Raw genomic sequence first — 20,993 nt, 5'->3', positions numbered from 1 at the left:
GCCCTGTCAGCGAAATGGGAAAAGTGTATTATTGTGTAAGAAAAATCGCCCGGCACTTGACTTTGCCGGCAGCAACGGCAAAACTGCAGCTATTTCATGCTACTTTCATGTGACTTTTGTTTTTGTCAGCACACCCACACAAAAACACACTGCACACTGAGAAAAAAACAAAAAAAACAAAAAAAAAAAAAAAAATCAACAACAAATGGAGTGGAGAGGGTGACCATTCAGCATCCTGCTTAGCTTTTCTCCGGTTGTCCTTGTGCTTATTGTGCAGCTCGGCTTTCCTGTGTCTGAAGTTAAGTGCAACTCTAACATTGTGCAGCGGGGAGATAGCACGACATTCCATTGTTGTGTGCTGACTACTCCCTGAAAAGACTTAATTCACCCCACACTCAGCCCGAAGCCAATTTGGAGGGGAAATCCCCCCCAGCTGTTCTTCGATATATATATGTACAATGCACGTATATATATATATATATATATATATTCCGGGGTGGGGCCACTAACCGACTCTATTACGCAGCTTGCTTGTTCTCATTGTTGTTGCTGCATTCAACGCAAATGGCGACAACATTTAGACACTTTACAAAAAACAGGCGAAACTGGATCCCAGGGGGGAACGGCAAGGTTAAGCTTTCACGCTGCCATCGAAAATCCCACCAAACTTTAAATTGCTAAGCTGTCGAAATAAAACGCACAGCAAAATTCGAGAGGTAAGCCCGAACTCTAAATGAAAGGGTCATGGAAAAACCATTCATACAAAGTCACACACAAAAAACCTGCAAAAATCCCTTGTACACGGCATTGTAAAAAAGCTTAAATACCTACTTCCTTTTAACATTTTGGGCAGTTTTGTTTTATTCACATACCTGAAACGACAAGAAAAAAAGAAATTGTTTTAGAAAAGTATTGAATAGTTTTATGGCATTTTAGAAGGAAGAGCACTAATTAAAGTTTATAGCCTCGCACGATAAACAATTTAGGACTTTTGGAGTCCGAAGAACATGTGTTAAGTGCACCTAAGTAACACCCTTAACACCCTCTTAAGCCAAACTTAAGATAACAATCGATATCAAGACCCAAAGGAAACCAATCGTTGGGATGAAAACCCTTTTAAGTCAATCCCGGTCCCAGAACAATTAAAAAGATCTCCCACTCACACGTATCCAATTAAAGATGCCCAAGGAACTCGTAAACTGAATCATTTACCAGGGCCCAGACAGGTCAGGTACTCACAGATGTCAGCAGTAATTACGAGTATACACACGTTGCTCTTTTCTCAACGAGTTCGGCAACGGGGTAAGAAATCAATTGTTAACACTGAGCAGACACCGAGCCACGTCAGTCAATGAACCGCAGAGCGGGAATGACATGCCAGATGAACAATTGTGACCTCGACCCTTCGAATAGGACCCGCCCACGATCCAGTAATTTATGCATCATTAAGCCAAAGCAGAAATTAAAAGAACAACAGAACAACACACAAACAAATGCCAACGCCGACACAACAGTTAAACAATAATAGCAATAATAATAATAATAATAATAATAAGAACAATGCCAGCCACAACGGCCAACAGATGCAGTAATTAATTCTATGAAATTTACGAGCGGTCAATGTGCGGGGCGATAAACTCCAGATGATGACCAGATGACCCAATGGCCAACCAGAAAGTAGGCATTTAGTGTGAGTGTCATGACTAAGCAAGTCTATTGTCTTGAATAGCAGCATTTTAACAGGTAAGTAGGAGATACAATTTCTACAATTTCTTGATTGAAATTGATTTTCGGTTGGTTGTAAGGACAATTTAAGACAATTAGCAATGAGCCAATCTTGACTTTGCATTGCTTAAACTCAAATTAAGGTAAATTAACCACCATAATCAATGTAAAAATTTGTAAATACTTAAATAAATAGTATTATACTCTAAAAAGATTTCCCACCAAATACATCAGAGAGCCTGGTCCAGACTTATGTAATTTAACAATGTAAATGATATGTTTTTCGGGTGATTTATCGGTCACAACTCAAATCCAGATTTGCTTACTAATTTTTCGTAGCAATAAATTTATACAAGTTTAGTGGCTGCCGCTGTCAGGCAATTGTAGAAAGTGTAGAAGCGAATTTTTTATATTCAAAGACTGGACTCAATGAACAATTTATGATATCGCTTTGTCTTGCGCACGCATACACGTACAAATACATCTGTTAAATGTTTACATGGCTAATTATGATTTATTTGAGCAATCATTTTTCTCAACTGCGTCCGCCAAGTATGCTGGCAAATACACATATAGACGAAAACGGAAGTCTGGCGTCTTCTGGGCCATACCACTCTGCTTCTTCAACTTCTGTTGCCGTCTCTTTCCCATCGCCCATCTCCCATCTCCAACCTTCCTTCTCTTTCGTTTTAGGAGGTGGTGGGTGTTGAGGGTCCTTGAAGGACATAGTCGCACTTGCAGGCGGCACTCGGCCCAAATGTCCCTTCGGCGTTTTTGTTTGTCTAAGTTAATTACAGCAAAACATTTTTAGGATCGCTCGTTTCATTTCCCCCTTTATATTTCCTTCTCTTTCTATTACTCTGTCACATCCATCCATCTCTCTCTACTATCTATCCCTTTCTGGCCTTGGTGCTTATGGTGGGCGGTGGGTATTCACGCATGTTTGGGTGCGGACAGTTCCGCTGATTAATTGCCGCTAAGCATACAAGCCGCCATTATTCAGCCGCCATCACATAAAAGCCTAAATATACAATCCCGAAAGCGTGGTTTTGGGTGGGTTGTAACCCTCTATATGCGTTAGATCAAAAATAATGCTTTGGTGAAAAACGGGGTATCTGGAAAACAAAGCAGTTTTCTATGCAAATCTTCCCAGAATTTTCAACTTATCCCTATTCTTGAACATAAATATCAAAGGAAACAATATATTTAAAGTGAAATATAATTACATTTTTAGGTTTGTTAGACAATAAATTTGAAAGTGTTTCTTAAAGTCGACTGTTAAGTTAATTTTTAGGCTTTATAATGAAAAAATTTCCTGTGAAAGGTTCCTGAGTCTTTAAACAAAGGCAGTCTATTTATCATAATGTAAATTTATTTCTTCCCATTTATTTATCTTTACTTACATACTGGTTCGTCAACCCTGATGTGACCTTTACATGATTAGCGAACCATTAATAACAATAATCAATCAAACCCAACGTCGACCCTTTGAACTTCAACCTTTTTCATGAAAATAAAGAATGCATAAAACAGCTGCGCATTTTTAGTAGTCTTATCAAATCTATTATATAAAGAATGAAACCTTCAACGAACTGGACAAATATCAAGCCAGCAAATCAATTGCTTTACAGCCAGGCACGAGTTGCTTACATCATTTTATTTATTTACTTGTAATAGTCCAATTTAATCAAGTGGTAAATTATATGAATTGATGACTTTTTTCATTGGATTATATTTCAGGTTATGCACTGCAAAAAAAATGAAGGATGTCCGATTTGGTTTTATTAATTAGGTTTTGCTTAGTTATATTTTACAAATCGAATACTTTCATAAATATTTATTTATAGCTACGTTTGTGTATTCAAATAAAAATTAATCCGATTTTATTAGAATTACATGAAATATTGTCATTATATCATTGGTTAAAATATATATTTTTGAATTCTTTAGTAATTTTATATAACTATTATTTCTGTGTAGTGAGACTAAAGTGCTCGAAACTTCTAGCTCAAATCGGTGAATATTGAAATGCAAATGCGAATGAAAATAAAAATAAAAATAGTTTCCGACGCCGCCTCGATTGGGATTGATTGTCGAGTGACGTGGGCAAGTGGCCACGTAGCTCCGTTCCAGATCCTTCAGAGCCTTCCCCAACCCCCGATCCCGGCCTGTCCGCATCTCACCCATTGTTTGCTAGTTTGCTAGTTTGCTAGTTCGGTTAGCCTGTGTCCAAGGCTCCCTGGTCCCTGGCAAGGAAATCGGCTGCTTGCCCAATGAATAAAGAAACAAACAAACAAGAATTTCGTACGCCTGACTGCATGTTTGCATGAGCGAATGAACGAATGAATGAACGAATGAATGAGTGACTGGGCGGGTGAGTGGTGCAAATGGCTGAATGAATTGTCGGTGGGTTGTATAAATCAACTTGGCGTTTATCTCAAAGCAAATAAGTCAACAGTGTAGACGGATAGCAAAATGCAATGTGAATGCGAATGAGAGTGCAGGGTGCAGGGGGCAGGGGGCAATGGGGCAATGGGCAATGGGCATTAGGCGAAGGGAAATGGTGGGTGTCTGAGTTGGATTTCCAGAGGTCAGGGGAAACTTTTCCCCGGTTGAGAGTGTGCGTGCGTATCTGCGTGTGTGTGTGTGTGTGTGATGACATGGACGATTTAGTTGCGCATCCGTTGGCAGTTTCAAGTGAACCCATCAACCTCAAGCCCTCCTCCTCACATCCAGAATGAAGATTTTGCACTCGACAGATTCAAGTTGGAATTATAAAACTTTCAAATTGCAAAACTGAACTCACTGAATCCGAGCAAAGTCCAGAATTTCTAAGTTTTGTTGTTTATACTAATTAAGGGCAACTTAAGTTGAGCTCGTAAAAAATTAAAGACAAAGCTAGGTTTTATTTCATTAAGAATATAACCAATTTCCATTGGAAATGCACATTTTATTAGATTGAATGGCAATTTTTCAGATAATGTCTCTATTATCAAAATTGTATATTAGCAACAAAGACAAGTCATAAGCCCTTGAAACATAAATAATTTTAAAGAAATTTAATTATGAATGAAACCCAACTAGGCGAAGCCTTCCCCCTGGACTTTCAAGGACTTATGAAGGCACTGGTAACAATAGCATCCTTTCTATAGATTAATTTGCACAATTATTTGCCGGTACATTAGGAAAACCTGAAATGGTAATGTGATGACTCAGATGCACAGACGTCTGAGTGCCTCGTCAGTTGTGCGAATTATCTTTTGTGGACACACACGAAATGTGCTAGAAGGCCAGACCACAAAAGATCCTTATATACGGACTCACCGCACATACAATGGGTATCGCAATGATGCATTCGGTCTTTTGGGGTTGAGGGATGCCGGAGTGCAACGGTAATTCATCAATTAAACTGCGCCTTTATAGAATTACCAATTACCCTTGCACAGCCGACAGCCCGCAAAATGCAAATGTGAACCCCCAAAAAGATTTCAAAATAGGATCGGCCATTCTAAGCTCTTACCTCCAAATTCACCCAGTTCTCGATTCTCTGGCAATGTGCGGCTTTTGGCAATTCGGCAGCCAACTAATCGATGGCGAAACATTTGCCCAGACACAAAGCGAGCCTAATGCAAACTCCAAGCTCGAAACTCCAGACCCATTGGCATACAGTCGGTGCAGTGTCGTTGCCATCTCATAAAAGATGCACATTGTATCTCATAGTATGCAGAGTATCTACGGCAGCCAACTCCGCCCACTGGCAGTATACCGCCCATTCTGCAGGCTTGCTTTGCGGCCAGCTTCGGTTTGTACCGGTCTTAATGCCCATTTGCCCCTGCATTTGCATTAAAGGCGGTCAGACGGACGGACAAAGAGCACAAACTAACCGTGCTTGCAAATCACACGGCACACTGGTTGGGGGTTCACGAATTTACAATTCATATTTAAAAATCATTTTTAAGAACTTGTCTATTGTTTCTTTACAATCTCTAAGAAGAAAATATGCAGTTCATTTTCAATAAAAATAGCTATTTTAAATAACTGCTTATTACATTTAAGTCAGATTAATCGCATTTTATTATATTTAAATTTAAAATCATATTATGATATCGGCAAAAAGTTGATGAAAAACAAAAGTGACATAGAAACTAAGCAAACAAAAGAAATATGGAAAGTAAGAAAAATTTATAAAAACTGCGAAAAAGCAGTTTTAATATCGTTGAGAACATAAAAAAAAACCATAAATACAGAGATAGTTGAGCTTAAAAACTCGATGTTTTAGGTGCAAAAACAGGCTTACAACATTGTAATAAGTTAAACAACAAAAGTTTTTAAAAGTTTCGACCCTGTTTTTGGACTAAAAAATGGGACATTTCCCTATACTTTTGGGACACTGTTCTTCCCAAATAGCTCACAATTCACAATGCATATGTGGAGTAGAGATGCAGAAGTGGGAAGCTGGATGAGGCTGGTGTAATTGTGAGAGGGCGCCTGGTCTGCGCCACATTGCTTATTTAATGAGATTAACGTCTAAAGACAAATGTCATGTGCATGTTAACAGAGCCGGGGCCGAAGCAATGGCAAAATATATATATTTTGGAGTTCGTTGCGAGCAGGCTGCCAGGTTCACGTTCGCATCTTTCGGTGCCGCATTTGGGCAGTTGGCAGCTGCTCCCACTTCCGTTCCCGCTGTCGATTGTGTACTATATGTTGCCATAAAAGGCAGAAGGCGGCACATTAAAAATTCTAAAATGTTTTTCCAGCCTACCGCACCATAAGCTGCAGAAACACAGAGTGACAGCCGAAGAGAGACATAACCAAAGCAAGGGGCAACCAAAAGTGCTTGTGTGGTATATGGTAGAAAGCTTTTGGATTCCCTATGATGAAGGAGTCCTCAAAAGGTAGCTTATATATCGAAACTCTTAATAAAGCTAAAATAAGTTCTGCTGTATATATTTACATATATTGGTGTACTTATTATACATTTTTAGTTTTTTTTTTTAGGAAAATAACTATAAAATTGCTGATACTTAAAGATATTAATAAAGTTTTTTTTTATAGCAAATAACAAACAAAAATGAAATATTTCTATGGATTTTAATATGGGGTGTAATATAAGAATATTTAATATGATTAAACACAACGAAATGGTTATTTGACATAGCTAAGAAAACATTACTCCTTTCAATTAAGAGGTATCACAATATACAGTCATTGTCAAGCACTGACTCGTGCCTGGTTCGGTTTGAACAAAAACAAACAGAAAGCCTGCGTGCAATGTGGGCCAACACGGAAATTGTATGGTCTAAACTATTGCATTTTTGAGTGCGTACAAAAATATAAACAATAAAGATTTATAAATATTATAGTACCTACTCACTAAATATTCTATATTACAAATTTATTTGGCTTTGTTAAAGTAATGTTAATGCTTACAAAACAATTTTTATACCCTTGCAGAGGGTATTATAATTTCAGTCAGAAGTTTGCAACGCAGTGAAGGAGACATCTCCGACCCTATAAAGTATATATATTCTTGATCAGCATCACTAGCAGAGTCGATCTAGCCATGTCCGTCTGTCCGTCCGTCTGTCCGTCCGTCTGTCCGTCCGTCTGTCCGTCTGTCCGTCCGTTTCTACGCAAACTAGTCTCTCAGTTTTAAAGCTATCTACATGAAACTTTCCCAAAAGTTGTCTTTCTATTGCAGGTAGTATATAAGTCGGAACGAGCCGGATCGGACGACTATAGCATATAGCTCCAATAGGAACAATCGGAAAATTAAATGAAAAAAAATTATAACTTTTCTGTTTTTTAATTGTTTGTTTAGTTCTTCAACATATGGCAATGTTTAATTATTTCATAATTATGGTTTAAATTTTATCAAAATCGGACGTCTATATCATATAGCTCCCATAGAACTAATAAAAATATATAAAATAACTATCTAATAATTGAGCTGCAAACCATCATAGCTTCATTGTTTTTCAGCATATACTCAAGTAAATCATAATTTAAATGTTTTCAAAAGTATTTAATTCATGCAATAGCTGCAAGGGTATATGAACTTCGGCTTGCCGAAGTTTGCTTTCTTTCTTGTTTTAATTAATTTCCATAATTATAACAAAAAATACTATTTTTAACAAATACCAGAAATACCGGCCCACTGTGCACTGGGTAGTCAACTTGAGCTTCAAAGTGGCCGAATGTCATTACGCTAACTGCAAGAAACGGACGAACAGAACATTCATTGCAGATGCCATGGCTCCAGATCAGAGGACCAGAAGACCAGAAGAATCGGAGGTAGACCACAAAGGACCCGCTGCAAATGATGACAGCTCAAGCAGCAGATACGACAGCCTTGACCGCGGTGAAAAGTGAAAAGCTGTCAGCAGTTTCTGCCTCGCTGTCCGTCTATAAAATATATATATGGCAAGAATCAGCCAACTATAAAGAGCTAACGAGCTGTAAACTATGAAAAAGCAAACTCTTTGGCGCTTCATATAATTGCAGCTTTTATTCAGCGATTTCACCTCGCTTAAATTGAGCTATAAATTTAAGTGAAATGCACATAAAAGTTATCGAAGGACGGAAATACACGGTTTTTTATTGAGCAAAGACGAATAAAAAGGAATTGGGTAAATAATTGGATTAAAACTTATAAATATTTAAAGCCCTTTTGTTTAAAAGAGAATAACACCAAGATATTTAACGTAAAGATCTATATAATTTCTTTACTATTCAGAATCCAACAAAATCTCTTGAAATTTAGCATCGGTTACACTGATTTTGAAGGGTTTTTTCTTTCTACCTTCTTCTCATTTCCAGAGTTTGAATAAATTTAAATGTCTTTACAGTCAATACGTCCTGTCCAGGAAGTAATCCCACAAATAAGTGTAATGACAAAGAAAAATGCAAAAGCACACGAATGGCCTTACAAATGCCCGGAGGCATTCGCAATTCAATTGACAAACACTTAAGAGGCTTAGTTTAAAACTCTTAAATGACCGTTAAATCTAATCCACTTGAAATGCAGAGGGACAGATATTTTCCATGACACCACCTCCATCTAACACCACACCGGATGTTGCCCTAACAAATCATCAGTCAAGGAAAGGGACACACACCCAGAGTCACAGAGATAAAGACACAGGATACAAATACAGCCCACAAATACGAAATACTGATTCGGAAGTACACACACACGCGGTGGATTCCTGGCTGATTTGCCGATTGTCAGAACGACATGCGTCTCAATAATTCATCATGAAGGCCGTAAGGCGTCACGGAAAGATTTCCCTAGCAGTCTACCAGGCTAAATTTCGATCCCGACATGGCGGCAAATTGCGTTGACGCGGTTGCACGTTGTCACCGCAGAAAAATTGAGCAAAAAAAACACAAGACCCAGCCCCAATCTTTCAAGCCGAGTCCTCGGTGTGACAATGATGTATAAAATGCGATAAATCTCGCCAAAAGGAAACGAACAGAGCCGCAGAAGAAAAAGTCTACAGCGGATTAACTCTAGTTCAGGAAAAAAGGAGGTGGATATGAAAAACACTTACAAAAATCGGTACTTAAATGATACCAGAAACAGTTTAAAGATATTTATAGACTTTTCGCCTTGATATTGTAATTCATAGCTTGACTTTTAGACAAGATTTTACAAAATTTAAGTTAAATAAAGATTTCTTTTTTGCAAAAATTGAACAAGTTCGCTTTGACTTATTAAAAAAGTTTTAAAACGATTAGGAATATTGTAATTAAAATAAATCACACGCTTTTTAAAACAAAACACTATTAAACCAAAAGGGTATCTTTTTGAAACCCCACTAAGAATTCAATAATCATTCAAAACAAATTCGCTTTAAATAAAGTTTTTAAATTCAAGTGCATCGAAAGCTGCCAAGACGGAAGGCATTTGTTTCAGGCGGGGAAAAGCTGGGATTGAAATTGGGGGGCCGAGGAGTTTTTCCTCCAGCGGTAGGCCGCCTGATGACAGCAAATTGTACAGCAGCCTGCGTGGGATGTCAACTTCAGTCGCCGATGATGATGCGGCGTAGAAGAAAGTGGGAGTGGGTAATACTCCCAAAGTCGTCATCGCAACGAGGGTTGTTCGCACAATTGCTTCATAACCGTATGAGACCCGTGTAATGGGTTATAATGGAACCGTTAAGGGTTGACCGCCCCAGTTTAATAATGTCTTTGAGAATGATGGATGATGTGCAGTAGAAAACAGATGTTGCAATTATGGAGAGATTTCTTAAGAGACTCTTATAAAGAAAGGGTTCCTTCCATAAGGAAATTGTATATATATTGTCAAGATATTTCTGGAGCCTTAAACTAACATAACTAATCATAAAATGGTTTTTGGGTGAAATATTAAATCTTATTTAAACTCTGCAACCTAAAAACAAAAATGCTGTTCCAAGGATCTTGTCTTATTTGTTTTTTTTTTTGTTCCTTTTCTTAAGTCGATCCCAATCAATCCAATGATTTAAATTTGTTTCCAGACATGTATTTATAACTTTCTTGTTCTTCTAAAAAGCATAGCCAGCCAACCAAGTCATCGACTTGTTATTGGCTATCGGAGGTTGTACATCTCTAGACCGAATACAGTCAAATGGAAGTCACGTGAGCACTTTGCAATCCAGAAGCGGAAGAGGATGGTGCTGCAGAGGATGGACATGCGGCTCAGACTGAAGTTGAGGTTGATACGTGGGCGCCAGTGGCGAAGATCATTAGCGTTGCCAGTCGCAAATCGGGGAAGGTGGAGGCAACTTGGGAGAGTGACACAAACGACGACAGGCGTCCCTATGCGGGGTAAACGATTACACTTCTTCCACAAACTAAAATAAAATATATATACAAAAACTTTCCGACTCTGCTCCTGACAGTCCTAACAACGACTACAAAAACAACAACAAAGACAGTACGGCCTCAACTTGAAAAAGTTTATGTCCAAGACAAAAGTCTGATTTATGTTTTATGGCGCATAATTCAGGAACGAAAAAAATAAAAATAGCAGTAAGCTTTGGAGGAAAGCGTTTATTATTTAAGTGCCTGCGGGAAAACAGCGAAAGCGCAAATAGGTAATTAGGCTGTGAGCTATCAGTAGGGTCTATAAGTTTTTGTTTCACAGCAAAAACAATAAATTCTGGGTAATATTACAATTTCTTATTGGCCTCGTAAAGACAAAAATCAATGAAAAGTTACGCAACTTTTTTATTAATTGTGGGAATTTTTACGTAGAACAAAATCACGAAGGTCGTTAAAATATTAGGAGAAAAGTATAATTACATACCGGTAATATTAAAAAATAAATATCCTTATAGAAGCAGGTTTTTAAAAACATTAAACAAAGATACTTAACCCATCAGGTGAAGTTAGTCTCTAAAAGCCCGAAGCAAATATGGTTGTAATACTCGTTCTAATTGTTGTAAAGAACACATAAAAGTCAGATAAGTTAAAATGAGCAGCTTTTACACATGCAAAAATCTTTCACTTACCGTGTTGCCAACTGTTGAGCAACTCATTTTCCTGTTAATTAAATTAATTAGAGCAAAGCGAGCAACAAGATAGAGAAACATACACGTACAAAAAAGATTGGGACCGAGTTAAACTTTTTTAATTGCATTCAATGTAGCTGCCAACGACGAGGACAAGGATAAAGCGACCGTGCATGTGTTGAACAGAGACGGAGAACACTGATGACGTTGTTAAGTTGGCTGAATGTAGTTGGTAGTTGGGCGCATTCCTGGCCATCATTTAATGACATTTTCATCAGGATCCCGCCAGCACCAAAAACCCCCTCATTATCATTATAATTGTCATGCTGATTTCTGTGCTCCCCTTTTTTGCTCGTGTCAGTGCCACAACATTTTCTGCATTTGTTTGGGGTAAAAGTTTTGGCAAAAGTTCTTTTGCATTGTGATTTGTGCGCAGTGGGCGAGATTGTTGTCTGAATTCATCAGCCGCCTCCATCCTTAATGCTTGACTCTGCGCGACTTTATTTTGTAATGAGAGCAGTGTAAGGATGCGACCTCGATAGAGACGTCGAAGAATGTCAAAAGTTCATTGAGGGAAATGATGTGCAGAATTATATTTCTATGGCAGAAAGTTTCTCGACATGAGAACAAATAAAATAAACAGAAAACGCGTTTTAAAAGAATAATTATTGTTTAACCATAAGATGTTAATTCAAAAGTTTTAAGAAACATTATTTATAAATAGGCATACCAAAAGCAATATAGTTTAAGTAATTGAATAAAAAAATATATTTGGAAACCACAAAGACAAATATTTTTTGTATGTGAATTTAATAAAACAAAATAAAATAAAATAAAGTATATTTGCCGAAACCCGGGATTGAACCGGGGACCTTTAGATCTTCAGTCTAACGCTCTCCCAACTGAGCTATTTCGGCACTTGAGCAACGACCGGCAAAAGCTCACTATAAGTGCAAAAGATATTAGAACAGAGAGCCAAAGGTCAAGATTAAATATGGACTCTACAATAGCTCTATATTAATAGGGAGAACTAAGTGCTCAACGCTCAGCAAATAATGCCAAAACCTGGAGAGCGATTTTGTATAAGCTCGCAGGCAAAGATATGGTACAAAGCTAAATTTCTTTGTGTTGGTTGTATTTTATGCTTGATTAACCACAACTAAAGTTTATTTTCGCTTGGAAATCTTATCTGTACAGGGAAAAACTTTTCTAGAATCAACTTAATTGAATTATGAGTACAGATAAAGCGTGGGAATAAGTTATATAGAGCTCAACAAAACAATTTATTTAAGCTAATAAATTATTTTATGGATCTACATAATTATTAAACTAGCTTTGACCATTCATTTTCAATTTTTTCCGCTTCGTTGATGTGTCACTTCTATAACTTTCAGGTTGGCTATTCCAATTTCTGCCATTTTTCACGTTATTCTTTTCTTTTGCTCTTTTCTAAAAAGTAGAATTATTAAAGTTTTAATCAATTTATCAATATTAACTTTTCACAAACTTTTCTAGAGACAGCCACTCTTTTTTCACATTTAGAACCACCTCCGATGTGTGTCGTATACCAAGTAGAGCTCTTTAACTTTTTCATTAGACTTGTGAGCGGCGAAAAGCGGGATTCGCTTCAATTTTTAGTCGTTACGCCATTTCAATTACTGGCCAAGTGCCAGGACGGGCCAGAAAAGGACATAGCCGGGCAGAAAGGGACCGAGCATGATGTCCATGGCAGGACCAGGACGATCAGTGGCAAATTTATAGAGACAAAAAGCTAGGACAGCCAGAACAAAGAGAATAAGTAAAATGTGTAAAAATGGTGGAGGGCAAGGAAATGGTGGTGTCGACAACGACGAGGCTGCCATCGAGCTCATTTGTCCACAGATGCAGTCGGGCATGGGGCAGTGGAGGGTTAAAAAGGGGAAAATGGGGGACGAGTGGTAATGCTGCTGCACTTGTCGTATTACTAATTTCCCTGGTGACCAAGACCAAGCCATTGAACCTCTCATATACGTGCACTGATACAAACAAACCTTGCACGATTCAATTTCTTGAAATAATTTTACGTTTTTAAAAAGGAAACTCCAATGAAAATGAAACGCTAGACAAACGATTCATTCAGCTGTGCGCCAGAAAAAATTTTTCCCAATAATAATATTTTGTTTATATAGGGAATACGAGTTTATAATACAAGTCATAAGAAAACGATATAGTTTTTAAAATGCTGGGAATAATTATTAAATATTGTAAATCATTGGGTGTTTAAAGTATGTAGAACCAACATTTTGTGATTTACAGTTCGGAATGACAAAAACGTGGTCCAGGATTCCACATTTTTTTTAGTGTATCTATAAGTTAAACCGTTAAACGTTCGATCGTTCAACTGCAACTTGCTGCATCAACAGAATTGCCACGGCAACTTTTTGATTAACGCCATTATGAGGTGATTGTTCAGTTCAGACCCGTACGGGAAAAGATAGGACAGGTTAAGACCGTTAAGGCTCGTTTCAGGCGACGGCATCCTGCGTCCTGGAGCGACTGACGCTACCAAATTGCACTCATGTGTGTAATTTATTTTCTCGGCATGAAAAACTTCCTAACCGGAAAATGAGGCACTCAATTAAGAAAACGTTTAATCCATGAAATGTTCCAATTGCACAGACACACACACTCGTACGAGCAAGTGCAGCGATGGGAGGCTGGACACGAATTCATGGGGCGAATTTTGGGATGGGTATGCTATGGAACGACATTGCCCAGTGGGGGCTGTAAAATTGCTGTCTATATAATTGATTGGGTGTGCCTTTCGGATTTACTCTTCCGCTTCGTTTTTCTGGACTTCTTTTTTGTTTAAAGCACAACGCAGTGATTTGTAATTCCCATTTCAAATTACATGGCCGAAATGTGCCCAATTCAAATGTTAGATTACAAAAACGAAAGAAACAAATAATGTGTATTTGTATTATTTATTTGAATGCTTAAAGCATTGAATTTTGTGTCGCAGCCAAAAGATCTATACGTTTTTAACTGACAATCAATCAATAAATATATATTCTTTTTATAAATAGAATGAAAACTAAATATAAATACATTTTTTTACAATACATTCGTTTTATATTTTATAATTCACAATTGCTATGATGTGTACAACAAAAAATATACTTGTAATTAAATGCTATTCATTCAAAAATAACATTTTAAATATTACAGAGTACTGGTTTTCCGTTTTGTCTTCAGATTACGTAATCCTCTATAATCCCTTTCATCATTTCATTTAGTTATGCGTCGCACTTATTTGAAAAAACTAAATATAGACAGGGCCAAACGATGACAGCTGCGATTATCAATGCACAATTTATTTAACTGAAATATAAATGGAATCAAAGTAAAATGTAAATATGGACAAGTGGAGAGGAAACAAAGCCAGACAGAAATATGGGGGGCGAACAAAAGATACGCGAAGTTGGGGGAATTTTTGTAGTTGTCGCACTTCCGCCCTTTCCGACTTTCGACTGCCAAAATGCATATGGCAAGGAAATGAAACGTGGAGAAAACGGGGGGGAATGGGTTGAGAAACATGGGGTTGGAGAGTGCATACATATGCGAGTTTTGTGGCACACAAGACGTGTGGAAATTATGCGAGGCGCGTGTCAAGTGGCGCAAAACTGCAAGAAAACTTTTCGCCAAGACGGTGGTTGCTTCCCTTTCCACTCCACTCCACTCCACTCCTCTCCACTCCGCTTAGTTTCCCCAGAAAACCCCCTGTTTTCTATACTCATACCACCCTTTCATTCCCATTCCCATCCCACTCAACGCCTGCAATTACATTGTGAATTAAATTGTAATGAGGCGCATGCGGCGAAATATGAAAATGAGACCGAAGTGGCGCGGCGGAACCAAGTTAAACCGGAAAAAGGGGGGGGTAAAGGCACGGAATTCCGACTTCGCGCACAAATGGCAATTAACAGTTATGTTTGCTGTTCTGACACGTTGCAGACAGTTTTAATGACGGCCAGAAAAACAGTGGAGTCGAAGACGTCGGCGACAGAACTATTTTTGGCCAACTTCGAACGAAGGCCGCAGTCAGTCGCCAGACGCTTAAAACAGGAAGTACTGTTCGTGGGGGGAGTATCCTCCCTACACAGAAATAATTATACTTTAATTCTTGGTTTGCTAATACTATATAATTGTAATTAAATAATTCTTAGTGCTTTAGTCCTAGAATATCAATTATTTTTTTTTATCGTTACGAAGCTTATAAGGCAAATTTACACTTAAGAACTGTAAGGTCAGCTAGATAAGTAAATATATAATCTTCCAAAATTATAACAAAATGTGACGACCCGATTGACCAATTTAAACATATAATAATATAATATAATAAATAAATTATTATAGTATTTTTTTATTACATATATTTATAATATATATTTTTTAAGTTGAAAACAGCTGTAATTGGTTTCTTAAATAAATATTTAAAAAATTTATGTTAAAAAGCAAAACGAACTATTTGAACATTTTATTCAGATTTTGTTGACCATTATTTGTCGCAGTGTTGTCCCCTGGAACCTGAGTAATGCAGTTTTCACTCGCCTAATTGGCTGTCATCGGAAGTTCGTGTAATTTAAAGTTATTGGTCATTGGTCAGCATCTTGGGGACCAAGACTTCTCTACAGGTTAAATTGGCGATAATTATTTATTTAAGAGACATTCTGGTAAAGATATGTTTAAGATGTTTTCTAAATATATCATTTTATTTGGAAAACTGAGTAAAACATCAATAAGGTTTTATTTGTTAAGATAGATATTGAAATGGTAAACGGTAAACGGTAAAAGTTAACATATTTCTACGAACAGAAAGACATCACTTATTTTGTGAGCTTCTGAATAACCAAATTACAATGAATTTATCAAAACCTTTTTTCTTTGTCAAAAATTTGTTTTTTGGTAATCAGAAAATCTTTGCACGTACCAAAATATAAGCAAGAGAAACATTTTACAGAATGTCCGCAAAATTTAGCAACACACAAAGGGGACATTTTTTTAGCAGCTTTGGGGAGAATGCAGCGCGAAAGTGCCGCAAAACGATCAGCATTAGCTTCCGCCCCTCGCCGCCCACTTGATAGACGTAATTTTACCGCAAATGTTGCGCCCACTTTGGCGTAAGTAAGTAGGGGACGAAGTTGAAGGGCAGCAGCCAGAAGAAGAGTGCATTTAAATGACCGTTTTGTCGCAGCTCCTAATGACAACCACTTGCGGCTGTCAAATGCAACTCTGGCCACGCAGGGTTGTAATATTTTATGGCGTGGGGAAAAGAGAAAGAAAGTGATGAAAAAAAGGGTGGTTTTTATTATACCCAGTATATGCGGGCATATTATATGATTATAGGCCATACAAATGTTTTCACACGAATGGAAAAATAAGATTTACATTCCACAGTAAACTTAAATTCACAAAGTATATTTTTATATTTTATCCTTGCAAAATTATGCATAGATTATACAAAAACTAATATTGTGTATTTTCTTTTCGCCCTTTAAAACTAAATTTTTCGTACTATTTTCATTAGGCTTTAAAGATCCATAGGAGTTAACATAGGTAACCACTTTACTTTCCCATTTGCAGCAAAGCCATCAGGTACCTTTTCGTCGAGACTTTAGCATGTTTTTCTTCTCTGACCAACAATGCCATATGAATGCATATTGCCCCACTCACATACTCACCCAGCACCCTTGCTCATTTGGTCTGCACCTCCTTGGGCGCATTCATAATTTCCCCATTAACCCTATTTTCCAGTTATGCACGAGTGCCCCAAACAGCGTAAAGAAGAAGAAATTGTCACCCAGCCACCCCGTCGAAAAAGCGCTTTTCCCTGCCCACTCTCGCGCTCCCTGATGGATTTTAAATGAACTTTAACACGTGCAATGTCCCCTGACAGTGCGGAATGAAGGGGACCGGAGCTAAGTAATTGGTTTAGCACTGCGCGGGTGGGCTGGGCGGAGCTTAACAGGTTCGCTTCACAGATTATCCTTGAGTTGATTTTACAGCTAAACTAATAACAAAAAATTTTCATTTCAGTTGGCAACAGCAGTTGGTGAAGAGAAATGAGTTTCCTAATGAGATATTGAGCATGAAGAAATTGCAAATTGCAATGCAGCAATAAAAAAAAATTGTGCACAAGGGTTAGAACATTTTTATGTTGACATCTAAAAGGGTATTGCCAAAATATTTATAATTTAAATAGTTTTAAAAGCTTTATTTTGTTATCAAAGTACATATAGTCTTTATACTAGAAAATCCATATTAACCAAAAAAAACGGCATCAAGAAAAACAATTTCCCGAACCCTGGAATCATTTCCTGATCATGAAATTTGATATAAGCCATTCCACTTTATATATTTTTGCAACAAATTGTCATAGGTAAAGGTAACATTATTAAAACACATTCGGTTAAACTACTTCCTGAAACACAGAGTATATTCTCCTACCCCTTCCTGGAAGAAATTGACTCCATATCTTTGTGCTGAAATTGTCTTGAAGAATGCTACATTTTTCTGAAAGACCGGTTTTTGCCCCCCGCTTTTCCCATTTAGAGTGTGCCAAATGCACATTTAATAACGTAATTTCTGAAGCGTGCACAAGATATTTTTAGAATTTAGTTCTTCTTTGCCAAACTCCAGCACAGCCTCGACTTTTTCTCCATCTGCTGCTGGCAACTTTTTCTGCTTCATCTTGCACAAACAAAAAGCGGTGCAGATACATATGTACCGAGGGACTATGTACATTGTACGCCGTATAAATTTATATATGTATATAGGTGGAATAGATATATATATATATATATATATAACTGTCTCCAACCTACGTGAGCACGATGAAGAAGTCGCCCAACTTTTTGGCAAAAAAAAAATGGGTAAGGAACAGAATTTGCATATGCAACGTAACTCCTGACGACGATCATGACGGCGACGATGATGAAGATGATGATGATGTCGCACATTGAGGACACACACAGGACACTAGAAATAGCTGCTGGCAACAGCTAACCAGCACAGCCCAGCACAGCCCAGCCCAGCCCACTACCTACCCCACTATCCCTGTCATCAGACTCATTTCAGCACTGAAAGCTTCGCCACTTTTATGCAAATAATGTCTTCCAGGAATTTTTGTTATTTATAGTTAAGATAGCAAAACGTGTGGATGTCTGGATATATCTCAAAAAGTGTGTGCATTAGTAGCTATGTCTCCTGCTCGCACACACGCTTTGTCCAAGTTATTGCTTCATTTCTTGAGCAAACTTCTTCACCTGCCAAAAGAGGATACTTTCCAAGGATGGCAAAAAGGTTTGCTGATGAGTTGGGCGTTGGGCGGCGTTGGGCGTATCTTTTGAGGTTGTCAAACTTTAACAGAATATCTCCAACTATCTTCCGGCTTCCTATTGCCATCGCAGGCATGTAAGTCTGACAGTCAAATTACATTTTGTAGCTCATAAAAATGTTGTCATTAAAGTTTTGGCAGTTGACTTCGATTGGTTGCCCATCGTCTGATAGCCCAACTCCTGCTTTTATTCATCTCCCTCTTTTATTGGTCATAATTTAAATTGACATTTGCTTTAGACTTAATTTGGTTAGAATGTCTCGCACAGTCAAATTGAGAATTCTCTGGACATTTTTCATTGACTGACATTGAAATATGACGAACAAATTTGATTATGGTAGAGGAAAATTCCAATAACTATGTAAATTTTATTTTTTGAATTTATAAAAAGAAAATAAATGTAATTAAAGGAATTCTTTGTCTACTTTGGAAAACATCTCAGCCACAAATTTGTGGTAAATTGAATGACTATTTATTTATTTTAAAAAATAAGATGTCAAATATATTTATGTATGCATTTTTTGGTACTGTACTCACCTAATTCAACGTAAAGTTTTGGTCGTATATTCTCCTGCCAGGCACTTTGATTACCAATCACGAGGACTGTAAGTAGTAGGAAGACTTGCATCCAACCGTATCCGTAAAATTTGCTTAACTTATGTTTCATTATTGTTGCTTTTGCCGTTGCACTTTTCAAATGCATTTTATGGCTGTTGTTATGCTTGTTCTTGGCGCTGTTGTTATTGTGGTTTGTGTTGTGTAAATTTAACATTTCTACTTTGCATAAAATTGTGTTAAATTTCAGTTGGGTTTGATTAAATTTGCAACATTTATTATTGTTGATTTTCTGTGTGTGCTTTTCGTCTAACTTTATTGTATTTAAATGGATTTGATTTTATTTTTGTTTTGGATTGGCTGTGCGTGATTTAGAGTTACTGCGTCTGAATTTACTTTAATCGATAAATGGATATTAAGTATGGCAAATATATTGATTAATTCTTTATTTAACAACTTTTACTCGTTTGTTTACAACAGGTTTTAGTTTGTCTCTGGGATTTATTTATTTATGGAAAAACAAATGCGTTGAAGGATGAAAGTTCAGTCATATCTGCAAAGAGAGAAAAAGAAAAAAATAAGGAATGTGAATTTGTTATAAAATGCAGTTAAGACATTTGGTATACATGACGTATGAGCTATTTGTTAGCTTATCTTAAAAATATTGTATAAATTATTATTTTAAGCAAAGAAGACCCTTTGTCGAACAAAGAACGCGGAACAATTTACATTTCTTTGAATCTTAAAGTTGTATGCATTTTATAAATGCAATAAATATGGAATTTGGTGTTTTTGCTCCTTCTTTGATACTAAGTTTTTGAATAATTTAACCCAATATCTTATCCCCTATTTTAGCATTTTTCAATTTGGCATGCATACATTTTGTGCTCGATTTAATTTAGGTCTTTTGCCTACCCTCTGCGTTCTTAAATCGGCTTATTGTGCAATCGTGTGTGTGCACACTCACACAAACAACACACACACGCACATGGCCACGCCCTCCAATTGGGGAGTCGCAGAAATTGTTTTTTTTTTTCCATGCAGATAAGTTTAGCGACCTTCGCCCACAAATGGAAAAGCGTAAGAACTGGCAAAAATTATATAAATGAAGAGAGCGAGGACAAGGCAAGGCGAAAAGAAACTGAAAGGCAGGAAGAATAAACGAAAAAAAGGCGGAGAAAGGCGGATAAAGAAAGCAGGCAAAGAGTGGGTGAGAAGAGAAAAGGTGCCAAGTAGCGTGCACAGTTAATGAGTTTTTCAGAACACCCAGAACCCAAACCCACCCACCTGCACCCCCAGCCATGTAGAGAAATTAAAATGTAGCACGAAAATGTACAAATCTAGCACACCGAAGGGGTTGAAAAGGTGAGGGGTGGAGGGGAAAGAGGTGGAACGGGGTTATTCGGTGTCATAAATCTGCCACAGGTGAACTTTGAGGTGGGTGTGGCCGGGTGGCCACAGTGCAGTGCAATTTGTTTTTCCAAGTCATGTGCATCTGTTCTAATTATGACGTCAACAAAGCGCCTAGGTGCCAACAAGAAAATGCATGAAAAAGGCTACAAAATACCCGCTAATTAAACTTACATCTTCTTAAAGTCTTTTTTTAAAGGTGTTAAGCTTTTGCAATCGAAGAAAATTGTTATCGACTTCGAAAGGTTGGTTACTAGTAGACACTACAAATTTAGTTAAAAGGTAGGTACAAAATTTTAGCTTACGAAAAAATAAAAAAATTACCCACGAACAACAAACCAACTTCAAGTTATCTAAAACATCTTTAAAATTATTTTTCAAACATTTTTTTGACTTGAATAATCATTTTGCTTCAGGGTAACTTTCTG

At 37.4% G+C, this 20,993-nt stretch overlaps 1 protein-coding gene and 1 non-coding gene across 2 annotated transcripts in view; both read right to left on the bottom strand.

Annotated features, from left to right (window-relative positions):
- The window catches only part of LOC108141812 (semaphorin-1A), a 140,450-nt gene that overhangs the window by 97,529 nt on the left and 21,928 nt on the right, over positions 1–20,993 (bottom strand). Inside the window, 1 exon segment of the mRNA XM_017265389.2 lies at positions 19,138–19,708. Coding sequence (XP_017120878.1) covers positions 19,138–19,372 — 235 coding nt within the window. The 5' untranslated portion in view covers positions 19,373–19,708.
- On the bottom strand, positions 12,070–12,142 carry Trnaf-gaa. Its single transcript has one exon. It is a non-coding gene; the product is annotated as a tRNA-Phe (tRNA).

Source organism: Drosophila elegans, unplaced genomic scaffold (assembly GCF_018152505.1).
Source record: "Drosophila elegans isolate 14027-0461.03 unplaced genomic scaffold, ASM1815250v1 contig_814, whole genome shotgun sequence".
Taxonomy (NCBI): domain Eukaryota; kingdom Metazoa; phylum Arthropoda; class Insecta; order Diptera; family Drosophilidae; genus Drosophila; species Drosophila elegans.
This window is presented reverse-complemented; position numbering and strand designations above follow the sequence as displayed.